This window comes from Xyrauchen texanus, chromosome 13 (genome assembly GCF_025860055.1).
Source record: "Xyrauchen texanus isolate HMW12.3.18 chromosome 13, RBS_HiC_50CHRs, whole genome shotgun sequence".
Taxonomy (NCBI): domain Eukaryota; kingdom Metazoa; phylum Chordata; class Actinopteri; order Cypriniformes; family Catostomidae; genus Xyrauchen; species Xyrauchen texanus.
This window is the reverse complement of record NC_068288.1, coordinates 2,498,428-2,519,895: the sequence shown is the minus strand read 5'-3', so window position 1 is coordinate 2,519,895 and position 21,468 is coordinate 2,498,428. Positions and strand designations below refer to the sequence as shown.

The window sequence follows — 21,468 nt, the reverse complement described above, 5'->3', positions numbered from 1 at the left end:
ATGAGACATCAGTCCTGAAAAAACATTCTTGAGACAGTAAAATTAAATAAATTCACATAAAATGAAAGGACTGGTGACCATAAACCCTGTACAGCTATTTCAAGACATTTTCTACTGTTAAAAGCGCAATACAAATAAACCTGAATTAAAATTGAATCATCACATTTAAAAACAAACCACAAAACAAATGACTTAAAATAGCTACAACCACATAATTGTCTACTGAATAAAAAGTAAAACTGATAAGAAAAAAAGATAACATTATAGAAACTAAATTTACATCTTGCATATTCCATATGGATGCAGGGAGTGACCGATTGGCAGTAGTATTTCAGAGTTTGTGAGACAAACAGAATATCCATCAAAGGTCAGTTGTCATAAATACAGTGTATAAGGTATAAAGAGGTTCGCTTTTTAACTGCAAAATTTTCAAGTTAAATTTTCAAGTGGTTCTTCTCATTGCAGGCCCAGTGAATGAAAAATAAAATCTTTCCTCTAGAATCACATAATAACAGCCTCATCTTAACCTGCCTTAAGAAATGGTTCACCTATAATTGAACACGCAGTCACCAATTAGTCACCTATTTTATTCCAAACCGTATAACTTTGCTCTGTGAAACACTAAGAAATAATCACATTAATTTGTTCTTTTCATAATAGAAAATAGTCTATTGCACGGAAGTTATGCGATGACCAACAAGTCATTAAAGGAATATTCTGGGTTCAAAACAAGTTAAGCTCAATCGACAGCATTTGTGGCATAATGTTGATTACATAATGTTGATAAATTATTTAAAAGCTTAAAATTGTATAAAAGCACTTCCATTAATTCTGTTAAAACTGGTGAATTATTTTGAGCTGTAGAGTTGTTTAAATTGTTGTTTTTACATATTTAGGTATATAACTTTACACAGAAAAGGGTTTTTATTTTGTAAGATCACATATATGGTTTACATCTTGTGGCTATACTTTTGAAACCGTGAGTATTTAAAGGTTTATGGATTGGCCCCTTAGACTTCCATTGTAAGTGCCTCACTGTAACCCAGATTTGAGCTTTTTTAAAGAAGGGACAAAAATTTTAATTCATATTTGTAGTGCTCTACACACTTGTTACCCTCCGCTGCAGTTCTCAAATCTCATTCGCACATATTCTCATAGGTTTGACATCTAAGATGTCAGGGGTTCTTGCACATTTTATGATGATCATGACAAATTTGAACTGGGAATTAAATTTGAGCGCTTTGGTGAAAACAAAATTTATTAGTCTTTATTGGTCTGCCCGTCACTTAAAAGATGTTGTATGACATTTATAGTGCTTTTTTTTGGTCATTTTAGAGCTGCTTTTGTTTGTATGGAAAAGAGCAGTGTGGACATTCTGCTAAACATCTTGTGTGTTTCACTGAAGAAAGAAATACAAGTAATTCAGGTTTGGAACAACTTGAGGGTAAATAAATATCAGAATTCCCTACAAATAATTTCCAATTAGTCCTCAGCTAAAATGTGCGTTATCAGTGTCCAATCAATTTTAGTGTAATTTACTGCTACAGTGAAATGCAAAACACTTTTAGCTAAAGAAAACCAAAAATTCAATATAACATTTCCAGTACTTGACATAGTTCTTACTGGGCTTTACGGACCAAACCTGTGACCCATACGATTTCCACCATTCATAACACCTGATTGCCAAATGCTCAGAAAGTAAAAACATCAAGTGAAGAACCCAACACTTTAAATTAGCTTAGTCAAAGGATTCGTAAATTAAAAGAAAAAAAAGGGTAAGTTATTTACATTTCCACACTTTAAAAATATACTATGTACAGTAGCGTTGTTGCCCATGGAGTCAGAGATGAAATTTGAATGGCAATAAAAAAATAAGGACAATATGAACGATCTAAAAGCTAAAATAAATAGATATCTCCGTACCAATCAGTAGTAAGTATAGACGTGTGTGCCAGTATGCGATTCCAAAACCAAGATGGCTATAATCCACTTCATTATCACAAAACCACCATAATAATGTGCAAATAAGGTTATTTTGTGCTAATAAAAGAAAATGACTGATCATGTCTCAAGACCATTAACCAGCAGTACCATCAGGTTAAATGTGTCTGATCTGCCATTCTTGCACTAATTCACACCATTTACCAAGCTAAACTGTCCGTTATGTCCTCCACCAAACTGGAGTGTGATCTATCTGCATCAGGTTTCACAACATAGTTTACAGAGCTATATTTGAGCCTAAACTGCTTAAACGAGGTAGTGTGCTAGCTTTTGACAGATCTAAGACCAAAAGTGCATCAAAACCACAAATCTTCTTATGATATTTTTTTTTTAACCAGTACTTTTTTTCTTGTTTTTGAAGTACAAATATTCAAACTTCCATAAAACAAGATAAATGTACAAACAAAAGTTACATTTGGTACTTTGACCAAGTTAGATATACTTTTGACGGTGTTTTATTTGTTCTTACCCCATTGGAAAACTGTTGCTTAAAACTGTTTTCAGCATAAATCTAACAAAATGCTGTGATGTTAAAAAATATATACATTTCCCGATAAATAGAAAAAGTCAGCCAAGATTCATTCTTTGAATCAAATATTAATATATTAAATTCTGCTTCTCGCATAAAAATATCTTGTTTTAAGGATGTTTAGATATTTTACAAACAAAAAGACATACTGATTAAGAAAATAATTTTTGCTGTATATCTTTAGCAAACAGTTGGCTAGAAATTAAAAGGGTTACTAACAATACCTAGTCATTCTAGAATTCCTGTTTTTAAACAAGTGATCTTTGGGGATTTAAAGAGAAATGTTATGTTAAAAATGTGTTCAGCAAAGGTTAGTTATTTGCTGTGTCAGTAGTACTTGTTTTGGGTATTTATTGGAGTTAATTTCAGAGGATAAAGACTGGAATATGAAAAGAAGGAAGAGACGGTTGCAGAAAGGGCTTTAGGGTACCATAGGATTCAGTAGATTTGGCGGTGGGGATGAGGTAGCCTCTGTCACAACTTAGTGGGCAGAAATACTTTTCTTTCAAATTGGCAGGATAGTTTAGAGTGGTAGTGTTTCTGTACACTTTTGCTTTCCTGGGAGTGTTACAGTCTGTCACAGAAGGTAGCATTTCATTTAGATTTTGACATCTTCGTCCACGCTGAGTTGAGATAGGGTTTTTTTTATACGAAGAGCCGTCAGTCGGGCAGCACCGTTCGCATACCAACACTCTCGCATGATCTTCCCCATCACGCGCAATGCCTGGAGGGAGGAAAAACAGTGAATTTAGGGACTATTTACAATGTATATGTTTTTATTAAAGCAATCATATCGTTGAAAACAGGATTTTGTTTTATTTGCTTTCATTTAATAAAAAAAAAGTTTGATGTACTATGGGGTAAAGGAAGACCGATATATCAGTTTTACCAAAAATGGTGCAGATAGTTGCTTTTTGGAAAAATCTATAATGTAGTTTTATTCCTGATTAACACAATAACATGAGGATTTGCTTTATCTAAATCTTTTATCATTGACCATATTCATATCCTCACTTCAATGCATATTTTGTAATTTGAAATAGATACTTACGTTTTTAAATCGAAGTGAGGGCATGCAAAGAAATATGCGACTACATGGAAATGTAGTCCCATCAGCAGATACATCGTAGCTCATCTGGAGATATTTATATATTAGGGCTGTCAATCGATTAAAATTTTTTATTGAATTAATTACATGCATATAAAATATTTTGCTGAGAAAGCCCATCATATAACAATAATTCAATATTTAATGATTATACATATTTATATCAATATATAATTATCTTTATATATATATATATATATATATATATATATATATATATATATACACATACACACACGTGTGTATATACACACATTCACATATACATATATATATATATACATACATATATATATATATATATATATATATATATATATATACATACATACATACATACATGCATATATATATATATATATATAAAAATATTCAGATAATTACAATGCATTACATTCTTGTAGCAGAAGAGTTAATCATTCATAAGACAATGCAAAAAGCGGCTTTAGAATACAATGTATTGTTTACTACCATATTATTGATCATAATCCAATCATTGGCACACTGTTCACAGCAATCCATTTCACAAGTGAATTTGTCAATCAGTTCGAGATTTATTATGAGGGCTTGTTTAAGGACCCAGTCAATTTACACATACTTCAGACATGCTTGTGTAGCATCTCGGGTGCGTTGTGTCAAACATAAAATGTTTAGGTCACTGTGTCAAGTTAAATATAGTTTAATACTCAATCTTTAAACACATCTTGAGATCCCTTAGTTCGGTTTTGCGCTCCAAGTCTTTTGAACGCAAGAACGTAACACATGTTTGTGTTGTTCTGCCTACTGAAGTGTTTTCTTCACTGTATATACTGCGCGTTGCTCATCCAGCTGAAATTTCACTTACTACCCTCTGGAGTAAACAGGTGGAACTACAAGCTTGCATTTCTCAGGAATCTTCCTTATTATGGTCCAGGGTCAGTGCGATAAATTGCGTTAATTTTTTTAACGCATTATTTTGTTTCAAATTAATCGCACTGAATTAACGCGTTAAATCGACAGCCCTAATATATATATATATATATATATATATATATATATATATATATATATATATATATATATATATATATATATATATATATATATCACATACATACATACATACATACATACATACATACATACACACATATATTTATACACACACACATACACGCGTGCACACAAATTCTTCATCCGATTATATACACTCACCTAAAGGATTATTAGGAACACCTATTCAATTTCTCATTAATGCAATTATCTAATCAACCAATCACATGGCAGTTGCTTCAATGCATTTAGGGGTGTGGTCCTGGTCAAGACAATCTCCAGAACTCCAAACTGAATGTCAGAATGGGAAAGAAAGGTGATTTAAGCAATTTTGAGCGTGGCATGGTTGTTGGTGCCAGACGGGCCGGTCTGAGTATTTCACAATCTGCTCAGTTACTGGGATTTTCACGCACAACCATTTCTAGGGTTTACAAAGAATGGTGTGAAAAGGGAAAAACATCCAGTATGCGGCAGTCCTGTGGGCGAAAATGCCTTGTTGATGCTAGAGGTCAGAGGAGAATGGGCCGACTGATTCAAGCTGATAGAAGAGCAACTATGCCTGAAATAAGCACTCGTTACAACCGAGGTATGCAGCAAAGCATTTGTGAAGCCACAACACGCACAACCTTGGGGCGGATGGGCTACAACAGCAGAAGACCCCACCGGGTACCACTCATCTCCACTACAAATAGGAAAAAGAGGCTACAATTTGCAACAGCTCACCAAAATTGGACAGTTGAAGACTGGAAAAATGTTGCCTGGTCTGATGAGTCTCGATTTCAGAGTCAGAATTTGGCGTAAACAGAATGAGAACATGGATCCATCATGCCTTGTTACCACTGTGCAGGCTGGTGGTGGTGGTGTAATGGTGTGGGGGATGTTTTCTTGGCACACTTTAGGCCCCTTAGTGCCAATTGGGCATCGTTTAAATGCCACGGCCTACCTGAGCATTGTTTTTGACCATGTCCATCCCTTTATGGCCACCATGTACCCATCCTCTGATGGCTACTTCCAGCAGGATAATGCACCATGTCACAAAGCTCGAATCATTTCAAATTGGTTTCTTGAACATGACAATGAGTTCACTGTACTAAAATGGCCCCCACAGTCACCAGATCTCAACCCAATAGAGCATCTTTGGGATGTGGTGGAACGGGAGCTTCGTGCCCTGGATGTGCATCCCACAAATCTCCATCAACTGCAAGATGCTATCCTATCAATATGGGGCCAACATTTCTAAAGAATGCTTTCAGCACCTTGTTGAATCAATGCCACGTAGAATTAAGGCAGTTCTGAAGGCGAAAGGGGGTCAAACACAGTATTAGTATGGTGTTCCTAATAATCCTTTAGGTGAGTGTATATATGTGGTATAAAAAGCTTAATGGAGCCAAGTCAGTGACATTTCAAAATGTGTGTTTTGGGCTTGTTTACTGACACATTCTGCACAAAACCTTCCAATCCAATTGTTTTCTGGTTATTGGGATTTTGGTTGCACACACTTCTGGGATTGTATTAATGTTGGACTCTTGTAGCCTCTGTGTATGTAACTGTCATAGTAAGGAATTTTGTAATATTCTATAAATCGATTTTAAAAACTATCAGCCAATTAATCAGTTATCTGTCTTTTCCACCACCCTAGTTTAACACTATTGGCAAAATCCACAATCGGTCAGGTCGACCTCTACTTTGGGGCACTTTCAACGAATAGCAGTGCCTTCAGCCCAGCTGTGCAGGTCATCAGCAGCGAGCCACCTATTTTCAATGTTTTGCCCCATTAATCCCAGAACATCTCCTGCTGGTGGGGCAGCGGTCAGGGACGTCTCCCTGTTGGCCAACTGTCACAGAGATGTGTACTTTAACTCTCTGTAACTCCGTGCCACCAGATCCGTATGGCATACTACCTCAGCACAAGCCCTCACCACATATTACCCAGGTTCCCTATTCCTCAGTTTCTTACTTCTGAACACCCTTTTCAGAACATGAAAAATAGCTAGTTTCTAACATCACATTTTCCAAATTATAAAATTGGCCATAAAGCTCAACGATCCAGCCCTGCAATTGTAAAGTTATTGTAAGAAAAATTATCAAACTAAATTTTTGTTCTTATTACATTCTGCAACATTGTAAAACTCCTAAAATGTCAATTTTTAGATTAAGATCAATAACAACCATATATAAAGTTTTAGCACCTTTTTTCACAAAATAAAAATCAGACTTTTTTTTTATCTGACATTTTCAAGTTCTATATTGTACCTTATTTGTGGAAAGTGCCATGTTGACATACTCAAATATTCAGAACTCAAAACTCCACCTAGACCATTTATATAAACTGACATGAAGAAATACATATGCTATATGAAGCAGGGTTGTGAGCTCTCACCTCATAGCTCTGCCACCAGTTGGGGATGTTGGGTCGTAACCTCTGGTCACACACCACCTTCCTCATTTCCTCTATAGAAGGGTCAGAGGGCACCAGGTCATAGTAGGGCAATTGGTACTCTTCATGAATACCTGACAGACACACACACATACATCCACAATCTATTAATCAGTACAGAAATGTATCTTACTATTTTACATATTAGGTGGGCAGAAAAAAAATTCAAAATTCAGTTTGTTCACCAGTGATAGACTGATATATATATATTATCCAGGCCGGTCAATCTGTCGATATTTTGCCATTTAAAGATTACTGGCATCAGCCCATTTCCAAACTCAATTGAAAGTCTAATGAAGTTTGATCAATTATTGTGTAATATAAGTGTTCATTTAAATTCAGCAATTCTGTGCACATTGGTCAGTAAAAAAGAAACAATGCAGACCAATTGTCTCAAGTGTAACATCTTTTTAGAAAAAAAACGTGTTTAATTTCAGTACCCCCAGCATTGCAGCGGCGAGTGATCTCCCAATACACGAGTCCCAAGGCGTAGATATCAGCGCATTTAAACGAGTCAAAGTGACACATGTTTATGCTCTCTTCCAGAACCTCAGGTGCCATATACCTGATGAACACAAATAAAATAGTTATTAAAAAAAAAGTGAAAAGTGAAAAAACACAACTCAAAACAGCAAAACACAAATGACAGCAAAACTATATTTTGAGGCAGCTTATTTTAATAGTTTATAGTTGTTTTCTGATTCACAGGGTCCAAGTAGTGTTCATTGAACAGGGCATATTTGTAAAAGTTGCCATGCAATGGACAGACAACACTTAAAATTGTTTTGAAAAAGTTTTCATTATGATGACATGATATACTAGGAGAGTCCCCTGTTCACCATTCAGTGTGAACACTGGTAAACAAATATAATAAATGGCCATATTTTCAGATATACTGTATAAATGTATATAATACATCCATGTGTGTTTATTTAAAAATGCAACACAATTGGGTGATTGGAATGTACCTGTCTGTTTTTTCATGTTTGCAGATGTCTCTATAAATAAAAAAGGTTGGAGTACCTCTTAGTGCCAACACGTTGGTTGGGTGCAATGTCGATGGTGTCTGTGACAGACTCGTGACGAACTGCCAGGCCGAGATCAGCGATAGCACACGTACAGTTTTTTTTCACCAAGATATTTTTTGATTTCAGGTCACGGTGAGCGATGCCAGGCTTACCTGTTGACCAACAACAAAAACATCAGCTATAAAACTACACCCCGTGTTATTATAGTTTTAACAATCCTTTTGTCTTAGGGTCCTGGGATATGAAAAGAATGTTACAAATACTGCAAAGTTTTTGGAACTAAATGTTGTGACTTTGTCAAGACCATCAAAACAAACAAAAAATGTTATCTGTTTTTGTTTAAAATTGTTTAAGGGAAATAACTATTTAAAACAAATTGTTCTTTCCATTATCTTAATGGTTCAATTTTGACCCGTATGGGAAGAACCAGCTGCAGCCTTTCACCTTTGGACTTTATGGATGTTATGCTGCTTTAAATATCATTTCATTCAAGATGACAGTGTCAAGACATATGTCGATTATAAATATGTACTTTTTTCAGGGTTGCTGCAGAGTTTTTAAAATGTAAGACTTTTTAAGACCTGAACAAATACAATTAATACCGCATCTCCATCCCAAAACAAACCCACGCAATCTCAAAATAAATCATGCATCACAGTCTCTTAAACAGGCAGGAGCACACATTCAACATGGCCTTAACATTGTTTATAACTAAAACAGGGTAAGCTGAATGCAAGTTTAAAATATTCAAGGCATGTTTTCCACATTTATAAATCACATTAAAATTGGTTTATGTACCATTACATAAATAAATACAAGTAAGAGGTCGACCAATATAGGATTTTGCTGATTCGATAATGTGTTGAAAGGCAATTAATCTGCAAAAAGTTAAAAACAAAATCTATAGCCTATACAAAATGTTCTTAGTCTTTCCTTCCTGTAATGGGGAGGGCCAGACAGAGGCTACAAGAGTCCAAATGTAATTATATTCCAGATGCAGTTTATGGTGCAAACAAAATACCAATAACTATGGAAAAACAATATACATTTGATTCATAGTGCAGAACTTTTAATTTTAAAGGTTGAAATACACCGGGGACTCTTATTATGAAATGTTTGCACTTTACTGCTTCTAGCTGCTCATTTAAACAAAATAAGGGAAATAAAATGTGCACACCAGCAATGATCTACAACGTACTACAATATAAACAATTAAACATTGTCATATTTCATCAACACTATATCATCATCATCAAAAGATGATCATTAGTGATCGCTTGTCATAAATATCTGATATGTCCTATTGATTGTGATCTGCTCTGCAACAGCTGGAAACACTCACAAGCCCCCATGTGCTTGGAGAAAATACAACAGTCATGTTTTTACTTTGAAGGATGCAGCATATGCACTTATACAATAAATCATATTCTTTTGATGTTTGATACTCACATTAGGTCATATCACGTTTCCTGTTTTTCTGCCTCCAAATTTAAGACCTCTTTGAATAAAAATTAAGATTTTTTTTGTATCATTTAAGATATAATAAGACTTTATGACCATTCATTCAATACATTTTAAGACTTAAGGGTCCATGGGAACTCTGTTATTTAGTATTGAATAGTTTAAAAAAACAGAAAAAAACAATACTATTTAACCCAATATTTGTGTTCTAATTTTTCACACTTAAGAGTATCATGTCGTTAGCTTAGCAACATGCTATTATCTGACGCTAATGCTACTATCTGAATGCTGTATAATATGATATCCTTGACAAAAGCACACACACACACTCACCCTGAGTGCCCAAAATCTCCATGTGCAGGTGTGCCAGTCCACTGGCAGCTGACAGTGCCAGTTTAATCATGCCTTCAATGGTGACTGAAAATCGGTTCAGATAGTCAAACAGAGAACCGTTCTCATGATAGTCTGACACCAGCCACAACTGAGTCCATGTGCCATTATCTGTGGCAAAGAGAACAAAATATAATTAAACCATAACTCACTAGATAACAAAATTAATTATATACCAGCTTATAAAAATGCATTCCTTGTTTGTTTATTTACCTTTGTTGTCTGCTGCAATGAAGCCCAGAATATTCTCATGTCGAAGCATGATGGTCTGATAGATTTCAGCTTCACGAAACCAGGAGCGTTCTTCACGAGAGGAGAAGATCTTAACTGCAACATCTCCTCCTCTCCACTTACCCCTCCACACCTCCCCAAACCGACCTTTACCGATGATCTCCTGCAGTACTATAGTACGAGCAACTGTTCTTTGGACAAATAGAGGCAGACCTGTTTAAAGAGAGCAAAAAGCATCTCTGTTATTGTGGTCTCAAGACATGGGTTGGGTATCACATTAAATGCAAGTCTATTGGATTTCTTTTAATCTACCGCATGAAAAATATATGCCAATAGAACACCTCTCCTCAACATGATTTGAGATATCCTTCATGTCCGTAGCACAAACGGTGCAGGACAAATCATGAGCTGGAGTTCAAGAGAAGCTGAACACACCCCGAATCCATTTGCACAATCCTTCCAATACTAACCGGACCCAGATCCAGAAGTGGAGAGGTCATAGATGAGGTCATGTAAGGTCTTGTCCTTGGCCAGAAACATGTGTTCAGTGCTGGGATCCTCCACCTCCAGTCTCTGTCGGTGACTGTAAGCCCTTTGGTTGTGCTGGAAGAGGAACATCCCCAGCAGAACCAGAACACACAGCACAAACAGTGGACCTGCCACTACTGCTGTGAGCTCCACTGGACCCCAATCCTGGCCTGCATCCAAGCGGTTTGTCAATGACAGAGGAAACACTGGATTAGTCTCTCAAATGTTATCACCATTTCACACAAGCAGGTTTATGGGAAACTGGGCATTTCATAAGTAATACTCACTCTGAAGGCCACTTGTAGTAATAAGGGTACAGGGCATTTCTATCTCATATGTGCAGATTTATTGTGCACTCCATACAACGACATATGAAACTTTATTATTAATAGACTGATAACTTTGCACGTAGCAGCACAAATCTTGTTTATAGTCATAAATATTGATTGGAAATAAAATTTGTATGTGAAATGTCTCATTTAAAGATGCATAAAAGAGTTTCACAAGAGCAGTTTTCCTTCCTGTGTTTAGTGCATTTCCTATTGAACAGGAAGTTGGGACAAGCCTGTCCTTTTTATATAGCCAACAGGCTTTAGTTTAAGTCACAGCTTGGAAAAATCATGATTTGCTTCTTGCTATTGCTAGTCAGTAGAAGGTAGTATCAGTGGGAAGGAAATTCTCATTCTAGAGAGCATTTTATTGGACAAAAATTTAGATACACCTAATTTCAAGATTTTTTGGCTATTTTTCTAGAAGAGAAATACAGTTAATATTAAATGTGAATATTTGCTCAAAGTGAATTTTGTCATGTTTAAGGAGTACATACAGATCACCTCAAAACTAAAATACATTGACTAAAGGCCCTGGTGTACTTGATTCGAAATCAAAGAACGAATGGGTGTGGCATCATTTCGCACCAAATCTAGCCAAAACAAAGGTGTTTTTGAGGTTGTTTTGTAACAGCTTGCCATCACAAGCCAGGAAAACGTCCTTTCGGCTGCCAAGTCATTGGTAGGTGCGACCTGGAGCTCAACTTACTTCGAAGCCGGCAGCTAATTCCGGTTCAGTCAGTTCAGCCCAGTCAACATGAACACACAGGTGAGCAAAGTAATTAGCATGCTGGTGCAAACTTATGAACATCTGTACGATCGTTGGCGTAGAGACATTTTTCAAGAACATGTTCTGCAAAAAAAAATTTAAGTCTACAATAGGAATCAAATCTACTCGAATACTCTTAAGTACCCATTCAATCTGTTGTTTTATATGCTTTATCACTCATGTGCCATCTGCAGCCGAAAGCATTTCACACATCTGCTGTAAGATATGCCTTTCATTCTTTTGTCTGTATTCCACCCATTAACTCTTTTTATACACCCATCTTTGCAGTAGTATCAGTGACAATATTAAATATATAGAACAGTACTTTTAGCTTAATTTTAAAGGAAATTTGTCTTTAAAATAATTATAATAAAATAAACGGTCAATCTTAACTTTTCTTGATTCAGGCTTAGTTTAAAAGATCATGAACCAAACTGTGATGAGCAGGGGTGGAAAGAGTACTGAAAAATCATACTCAAGTAGAAGTACTGTTACTTCCCAAAAAATGTAGTGTGAGTAGAGTAAAAATAGCTGTCCTAAAAACTACAAGTACGAGTAAATAGTAGCTCATTTAAAAGTACTCATGAGTAGTGTAGTTTCTCTCTCTTTTTCCGATAAACATCAAATCATTTTATTTCCCAGCCCTATTGATAACATTTCATAAATCTCTCACAGCAGCCCAATAATCTCAGTGATAGACAGTTAAATTACAGGCTACATTATAGACACACAGAATCTAGTAAGCAGAAATATGAAATTTACCTCAATATATTTCTTCAATTTAGAGGCAGGATTAATGCTGATATCTGGCTTGAGCAAGTTAAACTCGCATGACACGATCATGCAATTGGCCTTTATCACTACGAAAATCCCTTCCAGGTGCGGCCGATTATGTTCAGCTGTAAACTGCTTGTGGCATTCTCCACGTCCATAACAGATGGCGCCAGATCTGCAGTTCAAGTTTTTTTTATGTGTGATTTGATTGGATTCACGAGACTCTCCCTAGCCAATCATATTGATAGATACAAATAAAATCAGGACAGGGAAATAGCGAACACAGACGGTGGGAAAATAGCAGAGTAAAAGTACAGTTACAGCACTTATAAATGTACTGGTAAAAAGTACACAATTTTAAAACTACTTAAAAGTAAAATTCTTGGGAAAAATTAGTTAATTACAGTAATGTGAGTATTTGTAATTCGTTACTTTACACCCCTGGTGATGAGTCTCGTGAACCGCATCATGACATGAGTGAATCGTTACACCTCTTCATTAAATCATCAATAAATGGTTAAAACAACTCTTACTGATCTCATGTGAATTTTACTCATAGAATGAGTCATTGATAATGTGAGATTTGTAGTCTTGTGTGTCCTCTTATTTAAATGCTTCCCTAAACTCCTCCCCCAGTGGTGTGGCCAGTGTCTGAATATTCACAAACAGTATACTGTTGCTAAGCTGTTTTGATCTTTTTGGCTCTGAGCAAAAAAGAACTTCCCCGGGGCCTTTAAAGCCACAAAATTGTAATTTTAAGAATTTAAAATAAATCATGCAAGAAATAGCTTACATTAGTCCTGTTAAGAGGTTTATAAATTCCTAGGTAAGATCTTCAAATTATTTGTGAGGAATCACCACCCTAAATTAAATAAATCACAGCTAAATTAATTCTTTAGTCAACAGAGTTTGTAAGTTGTCTGTGAGGAAACACCTTCGTAAAAGTATTATATTGTTCACTTTAATTTAAAGACTGTATTAACAACGTTTTGAACTGGCTTTTAAAGCTGATGAAATTGGTTGATAGTTTTTGTATAGTACTGATGTATTGATGCTCACCGGTTTGTAGTCTGAGGACAATGCTGTTGCAGTAATCTGTATAACAGCAGTGTGTGTTCATCAGTCCTTCAGCACTGAGGCAGTAAAACGGCTGACCTGGAGGAACCAGTTTATCTTTTTGAATGCAGAGCCGCACATGCTGCTCCTCTCCATCAATGATAGATGTGGAGGCCACACATGCCCCATTTGTCTCGCACCTAAAACCATTCTTTTCACAGTGTGGTAAGGTGCAGTTACAGAACAGAGCTGCAGAGAGAAATAACAAAAATAAATTTTAAAACTTTGAACACTGTTTAAGAACACTCAGCAGTCAATTCAGCAGACCAGTGGACTGTTATATCCTATTTCTATAGCAGGTGGTGACATTCATCAATCCTAAAACGGTTTAATTAGTGACCGATGAATTGATCGTAGAAACCACTGGTGCCAATGGTCTCTACGAAATCAACTTAAGCTTACAATGCTTTTGGGAAACACAGCCCAGGCCAATTTGTTAGCCAATTGAAGGGTGAGGGTCAAAATCCCTTGGCTCTTCAGATATATCAATATATAATATATATATATATATATATATATCTGTATTCTGTTGCTTAACTTCTTTAATAAAGTGATGAATTAACTATATGCATGATCACATAATCAGTTCTATTTTCTTATGCATAACTGAAATATACTTTGAATCATATGTGTGTTGAATGTTAATTAGTCTCTTTTAGGAACATTCCAGAGTCTCTCTGTCCTGCTCGTCGGCTGAAGGTCTTTTGGGGGATAAGCTTATTTGTGACGCTCTCCAGCCTCTCAGGGGAGGGGGTCAGGGGGAATGCATTAAACATGTGTTCCACATGTATTCTGTGTTTGATTGTTACCTTTCCATGACTAATTATATGGTTTAAAGTCCTATGTAATACTACCTGAATAGTAGAAGTGTGATTTTCTATTATTATTTCTTTAGGGAAGAAATGTATGTTATTTCAACCCTCTCCTCTGCCCGAGGAGTGAATATTTTATCTCTCTGTTTTGGTTTAAATGGCCTGATAATGTGTGCTCTGGCTCTCTTGTGCCCAGAGAAGAACTGTCATTCGTCAGTGTTTTGTGTGTGCGTTTGACCTTCTACCCAGTTTTTGAACCAGGGATGCACACCAGGCCGACTCGAAGACGCCCCGCGACCATCTGCGAGGTCACTTCAGATGTAAATCTCGGGCGCGGACGACAAGTGCGCTGATTAATGTTGATAGGCCATTTAACTATCTATATGTTGTGACTTTATGTTCTTTTAGCCAATCAGGAGTAAAATAATGGAATGTACGTCCTTGCAAATGGTATAATTGATGTAAGATTTTGTGTAAGGTACGAGTTAGCTTTCGATCTCCTCGTGAGACTTTGTCGCTGGCTCTACCAATTTCACGGCAAACTATTCTTCAGTAAATTTTGATTCTTTAATTGAATTTCTCGACTCCTGGTTTTCTTTCTCCATATCTGGTCCGGGTCATAACTCTTATAGCCCTAACAGTTTGGTGGAGGATTCGGCGGGCAATCACTCCGTGGTGACATCTCTGGCAAATCAGCTAACAAGGTAGGAAGCTTTTATTAATTGTTAGGGCTGTCTGACTGGAAGAGATTTTTGAAGGGGAGCGGGAGAGCTTCACTCCGACGAGGCGAGTGAAGAGTAATTTAATTATACTATTGAGAGTATAAGAAGTCGCTGAGAGAGCTGTTAAGGGTTAAAACAGCAAACAGCGCAAGTGAAACGTGCTCTGTGGGGTGCCCAGGTGGGCATTGGTGTAGCACCACCCCGGCAGAGTGGCACCGTAAACCTGCTCAATCTCTTCCACCTCTGATAGGGGTACCCCGAGCTTAGTGAATCAGGCAGTTAGGGATTCAGATATTAGGTATAAAATAAAATACAATAGGGATTGTTTTGCCAGGGATGCATCAGGAGCGGTCCCAAGTAAATAAATAAATTATGACCCAAATTGGTATGGATCAGTATATGTGACCAGGATGTTTGTGAAGAATACTTTGTGGTGAAATTGGTAGAAATCCAGTATTGTTGCTGCTATAGTTAATTTATCCGCGTAAAATATTTACTGCTAAAATCTTTTCGGTAGTGATTTTCAACTGTGACCAAGAAACATGTCTGATAAAGAGAATTTTCTGAGTAGTTCTGACCAAAACGAGGAGGGCACATGCTGTAAACAGCTCTGCTCTGACGAGCTCAAATCAAAGAAATGTGCACAGCTCATTAAGAAAATGGTCAGTCAGGGGTTTGATTCTGATTGGAACGTCATGCAGCAGATTGACTGGCTGCAGAACAAAAAAGACGCTGATAGGGCCAAATATCTATCAGTGTTTGCCTATTCATGGATTTGTAAACTGGGTGGTATACCGTTAAACCATGAAAAGGCAATTCCAAATGTGATGGACAGATGGTCTAGTTTGATTGCCCAGCGTGATAGAGTGGCAAAAATTATTGGGCAGGAAGTCGGCTGTGATCTGTGTAGTTTGAGTAAGGGTTTCGAGGCTGTTTGTGAAAAAGCAGAAAATACTGTGAAAAATGAGACTGTGAAATGTGATAAGATTTTCTGGGAAAAAGTGTGTGTGTGTGCTCTCAGCTTGCCTGACAGAAAAACAAATGCAGTTCTATTTTGATAGCAGGGAACACTGAGGCACCCTATCAGTGATCAAGGCCAAAGAGCAGCTGTGAGCAGATTTGGGCCCCTTTGTGACAGAATGCAATTAAACCAACAGATTGGGCTAAATATGTGCAGAAGTGAAACACAGCAAAACTATAGGAGCATTTATGTCAAAATGTGATTTTGAGATCGAGGTACAGAGAACTGTAACTGCTATTGTGGAGAGTGCGGTGGAGAAACATGGAAGGGGGCTCTGACAGAAGCACCTCCTAGGTTATGGGTTAAACACAAATATGATGTGGGTTTAATCATAGGATGTGAACCGGTTGTAATAACCCCAAAATCTGATTACAGACCGTGTCAAGTGCAATGCCCCCTAAAAGAGGAGGCATTGCAGGGTATTATGCCAGTTTTTGACTCCTTGTTGAAGGAGGGCATAATTATAACATGTCATGATTCTCCAGTTCGCACTCCAATCTTCCCTGTGAAGAAAATAAGAGATAAGAATTCACCAACTGAGTGGCGATTTGTGCAAGGTCTTCAGGCCGTAAATTCAGCTGTCATTGCTAGGGCTGCACGTGTACCAAACCCTTACACAATTTTGTCACAAATTCCGCAAAATGCAATGTATTTTACTGTGGTAGATTTGGCTAATGCATTTTTAGCGTGCCTGTGGACCAGGAGAGCCAGTTCTGGTTTGCGTTTGATTTTGACAATGAGGGTTATACGTTCACACGGTTGTGCCAGGGGTACACTGAATCCCCAACGATCTATAATGAAGCGCTTCGAAGAAGCCTTGAACCCCTAACACTGACAGCTGGAACGGCTTTGTTGCAATATGTGGATGATTTGTTGATCTGTGCATGTGATGAAGCTACGTGTTTGACTGACTCTGTGTCTCTTTTGAAGCACTTAGAATGGGAGGGACACAAAGTCAGTCTTTCGAAATTGCAGTTTGTGAAACAGGAAATAAAGTTTTTGAGAAATGTTATCAGACCAAACAGTAAATCCATCTGTGACAAACGGGTACAGGCCATAAAAGATGTGCCAAAACCAATTACAAAAAAACATTTATTGTAATTTTTAGGAATGTGTGCTTATTGTCGTACATTTATTCCTAATTATGACATTCTTGAACAGCCTTTGCGAGCCCTGATGACAGGGAAAGGTCTGAGGTCATGTGACAAGCTTGTTTGGGCAAGCGAAGCCGAAGAGGCATTTGCTAACATGAAAGAGAAAATGGCTCTGGCTCCCACTTTGGGTCTGCCGGATGTAAACAAACCGTTTGTTCAGATGACTGATGAGAAAAAGGAAGGTCCTAAAGATAATGTTTCTGTCAACAGTGATGCTCCGAAGCTTAACTCTCTGACTACAGCTGAGCTCAAAAAGCTGAGGCAGCTGATAGGGGACGAATAGGGGTCAGCGGCCTCCGGTTCATGTAATTATGCAGACACCCGCCCATTCATACATGCGTTGTTAGGAGGCCGGCAATGCCTTATTTTGATTGACACGGGCGCGACTGTATCAATTACAGATCTCGATCTTGAGATCACTTCTGAAACGTTGTATATAGAATGTCTAAATGGCACAAATGTATATCATAAATCTGTTCCTATCCCTCTATCCATTTCTAACTCTGAAAAGGTCTATTGGACTGAATTTTGGGTAGGGGAAAAATACTGTAGGGACTCTAATCGGTGTTGACATTCTGAAAGAACTCGAAGCTGATGTTTTGCTTTCTCAAGATAAGCTAGTGCTTGGCTGCAATGAAACAAGTCGCTTATCTCAGAGTGGCCCCCACCATGAGCAGAGATGTGCAGTGGCTGAACCTGCTAGTCTGACTGAAACTCGCCCTGAGTGGAAGTTTATAATTTCCAAATTTCCTGATGTATGGGCAAAAGATAAATATGATTGTGGTTTAGCACAGATTCAGCCACTGAGCATCCCAGGTCCTTTGCATGAAGCCAAAAGACAATATCCTTTGAAAAATGAAGCTCGACAGGGGGCTGACATGGTTGTTGATGAACTATGCAAACGGGGGATTGTGATTCCCTGTGCCTCTCCCACTAACTCTCCCATGTGGCCTGTCAAAAAGCCAGATGGGAGCTGGCATTTGACCATTGATTACACTTCTCTGAATGCAGTGTCTGAGAAAATGCACCCGCTGGTGGCCAACCCCGCAACTATCCTACATGAGATAGGATCTGAACATTGTCTTTTTACTACTTCAGACATTTCTAACGGTTTTTGGACTTGTCCCCTAGCCAAGGAGGACCAAGGCAGATTTGCTTTCACCAGCAGGGGTCGCCAATGGACATGGAGTCGTTTGCCACAAGGTTTCTGCAACTCACCCACACTGTTTCATCAGGTACTAGCATCCTTCATGGATCCGGTAAGAAAACAACTTGAATATGACGGATCTGTTGTCCTACAATATGTGGATGACATTTTAATTGCTAGTCCAACCAAGTTAAAACATTTGACTGCTGTACAGACTGTTTTGAATGCCCTCCAAAACAGGGGATTCAAAGTGAACTTGAAGAAAGCACAGCTAGCACTGCCTGAAGTGACTTATTTGGGGCAAATTGTGGGTGTGCACGGCAGACGCATCACTCCTGAACGAGTTAAAGCTATCATTGAACTTCCAAAACCAAACACGGTCACTGGTCTAAGGCAAGTAATGGGTCTTTTGAATTATTGCCGCCAATATGTTTCTGAATACACTGAACTTTCTAAACCACTCACAGAGGCGCTGAAAGGAGGAAAACCTGGATCGGAGCTGATCGACTGGACTGAGGAGATGGAGGAGGCATTTGTGAGTATCAAAGAAACTCTTGCTTCCTCCCCAGCATTACGTCATGCCGATGCCAGCAGGCCGTTCTATCTATGGACATGGGTGGGAACTCGATCCTATTCAGCGGCCCTGGGTCAAAGGGTTCCAGGAAGAAACTCCTATGGGATGGTAGAATATTATTCAGCCCCTATTCCTGTTTCAATGGCAGGACAGCATCCGTGCTTGTTGATATGCGACTGTGCAGAGTGGGCTGTAAAGGTTACAGAGGACATTGTGACTCATCAGAAGGTGATACTGCACACTAGACACCAGATTCTGAAACTGTTAACAAACACTCGTTTAGGCTCTATCTCTAATCAAAGACGAGCTAAATGGGAGGCCACTCTCTTGAGTGAAAATGTGGATATAAATATTGACATTGAAACTGCTATCAACAATACCTCCTTGCTTCCAGAAGAAGGAACTGCACACAACTGTGCCCGACTGATCGAGACGGACAGCCAGAGCCCTCTTCAATCTGAACCACTTTCTGATGCCATGAAGCTGTTCGTGGATGGTTCCAGCTTTCATGAACAGGGAAAACGCTTCACTGGCTGGGCTGTTGTAAATGAACATGGTGAAACTGTTGACTGTGGTTCTCTTTCAGGAGGAGGGGCTCAAGTGGCCGAGCTGGTCGCATTGACACGAGCATTGCAGTATGGCCAGGGGAAACGAGTCAATGTTTACACTGACAGCCGTTATGCATATGGTGCTGTTCATGACTTCGGCCCTGTGTGGAGACGCAGAGGATTTCTAACCACTGCCGGTCTGCCGATCTCTCATCAACAGCAGGTAAAAGAACTTATGAATGCCTGTGATCTTCCTGCAACAGGAGCAGTTATCAAAGTCACTGGACATGCAACGGACAAATCTCCTGAGGCCGCAGGAAACCGAGCTGCTGACACAGCTGCCAGAGAGGCTGCAACACGGACTGAGACTTGCGTGAGTGTTATGGCTCTTGCTCCTCAGGAGAGTGAGACCCCAGAGACATTTTTAAACTCTATGATGAGGATGACCCTGAAGAGATAGAACAATGGACAAAATTAGGAGCTCAGAAAAATGCAGAAGGACTGTGGAAATTTAATGAGCGTTTAGTTTGTCCTGTTTCTGCTAGAACTGAACTAATTGTCTTTGTATCATGGTTTGGCACATGCAGGTCCTGAAAAACTACATGCAATGATTTCCAAAACCTGGTGGTGGCCCCGACTGAGGGCTTCTTGCAATGATTTTTGTAAGAGATGTCTAGTATGCCTTAAGGTTAATTCTTCTTCTAAGCTGAAAATTCCCTTAGGACATGCCCCTCGACCTCAAGGGCCGTGGACACACCTCCAAATTGATTTTATAGGTCCACTGCCCCCTAGTGGAGGTTTTACATACATTCTAATGATTGTTGATCTGTTTTCCAGATGGGTTGAGGCATTTCCACTGAGAAACTGTACCGCAGATGCAACCGCCAAGATTATGTTGAATGAAGTTTTCCCAAGATGGGGTTTGCCCTTACAAATTGATTCAGATCAGGGTACACATTTTACTGGGAAGGTGATGAAAAATGTCATGAAGTTGATGGGGGTGAGGCAACACTTTCACATTCCATTTAGGCCCCAATCTAGCAGATCTATTGAACGCACTAATCGTACGCTTAAAACTTCATTGAGAAAGAGATTGTTGGAGTGGGGGAAAGGGTGGCATGCGGCTGTCCCAGCAATTTTGTTAAGCATGAGAGCCAGCCCTAACAAGACTACACAGCTCAGCCCTTTTGAGGTAATGACAGGTCGCTACATGCGGCTGCCCTGGGATGCCCCCTTGCAACACGAGGGACCATCCGGGCCTTTGAAAGACGCTTTACAAAATTATCTGAAAGCTTTGGAGGACAGTCTGCGAGACACACGGGTTAGTGTTAGCACACGACAAGCAGATCGAGATAATGTTGAGCAAAAAGACATGCCTGCTTTGCCTGAAATAGGTGACAATGTGATGTTACAGCGGAAGATAGTTTCCCCCTTAGGTCCGAAATTTGATGGGCCTTAGCAGGTGGTATTGACCACTAACACCTCTGTTCTACTGGACAGGGGGGTTTTGGGTACAGTATGGAGACATTGGTCACAGGTGAAACCACTTGAAAATGTAACAACTTACTACCTCGGGATCATTAAATGTCTGTCGTGTATGTTAAAATTCTAGAATTCTTAGACAAATTTTTTATCATTACAGATGGCTGAATCCGACGACATACTGAAGCTGCTAATTCTTCAAGAAGAAGTGCGTAGTGAGAGACGACTGAAAGTGAAACGAGCTTTCATCCGATTGGTACTTCCGCTCTCGTTGG

At 38.5% G+C, this 21,468-nt stretch overlaps 1 protein-coding gene across 2 annotated transcripts in view; it reads right to left on the bottom strand.

Moving 5' to 3' along the window:
• Positions 1 to 620: 620 nt before the first annotated feature.
• The window catches only part of LOC127654336 (activin receptor type-1B-like), a 46,605-nt gene continuing 25,757 nt past the window's right edge, over positions 621 to 21,468 (bottom strand). Inside the window, exons 2-10 of one of the 2 annotated variants that reach the window (XM_052141466.1) lie at positions 13,677 to 13,922; positions 10,688 to 10,915; positions 10,200 to 10,430; positions 9,930 to 10,097; positions 8,131 to 8,287; positions 7,548 to 7,672; positions 7,051 to 7,181; positions 3,582 to 3,665; positions 838 to 3,254 (exon numbers count right to left, since the gene is read on the bottom strand). In XM_052141466.1, coding sequence (XP_051997426.1) covers positions 3,129 to 3,254; positions 3,582 to 3,665; positions 7,051 to 7,181; positions 7,548 to 7,672; positions 8,131 to 8,287; positions 9,930 to 10,097; positions 10,200 to 10,430; positions 10,688 to 10,915; positions 13,677 to 13,922 — 1,496 coding nt within the window. In that variant the 3' untranslated portion in view covers positions 838 to 3,128. Of the gene's footprint in view, positions 3,255 to 3,581; positions 3,666 to 7,050; positions 7,182 to 7,547; positions 7,673 to 8,130; positions 8,288 to 9,929; positions 10,098 to 10,199; positions 10,431 to 10,687; positions 10,916 to 13,676; positions 13,923 to 21,468 lie in introns of both variants that reach the window. The other variant, XM_052141467.1, reaches the window with a different exon arrangement.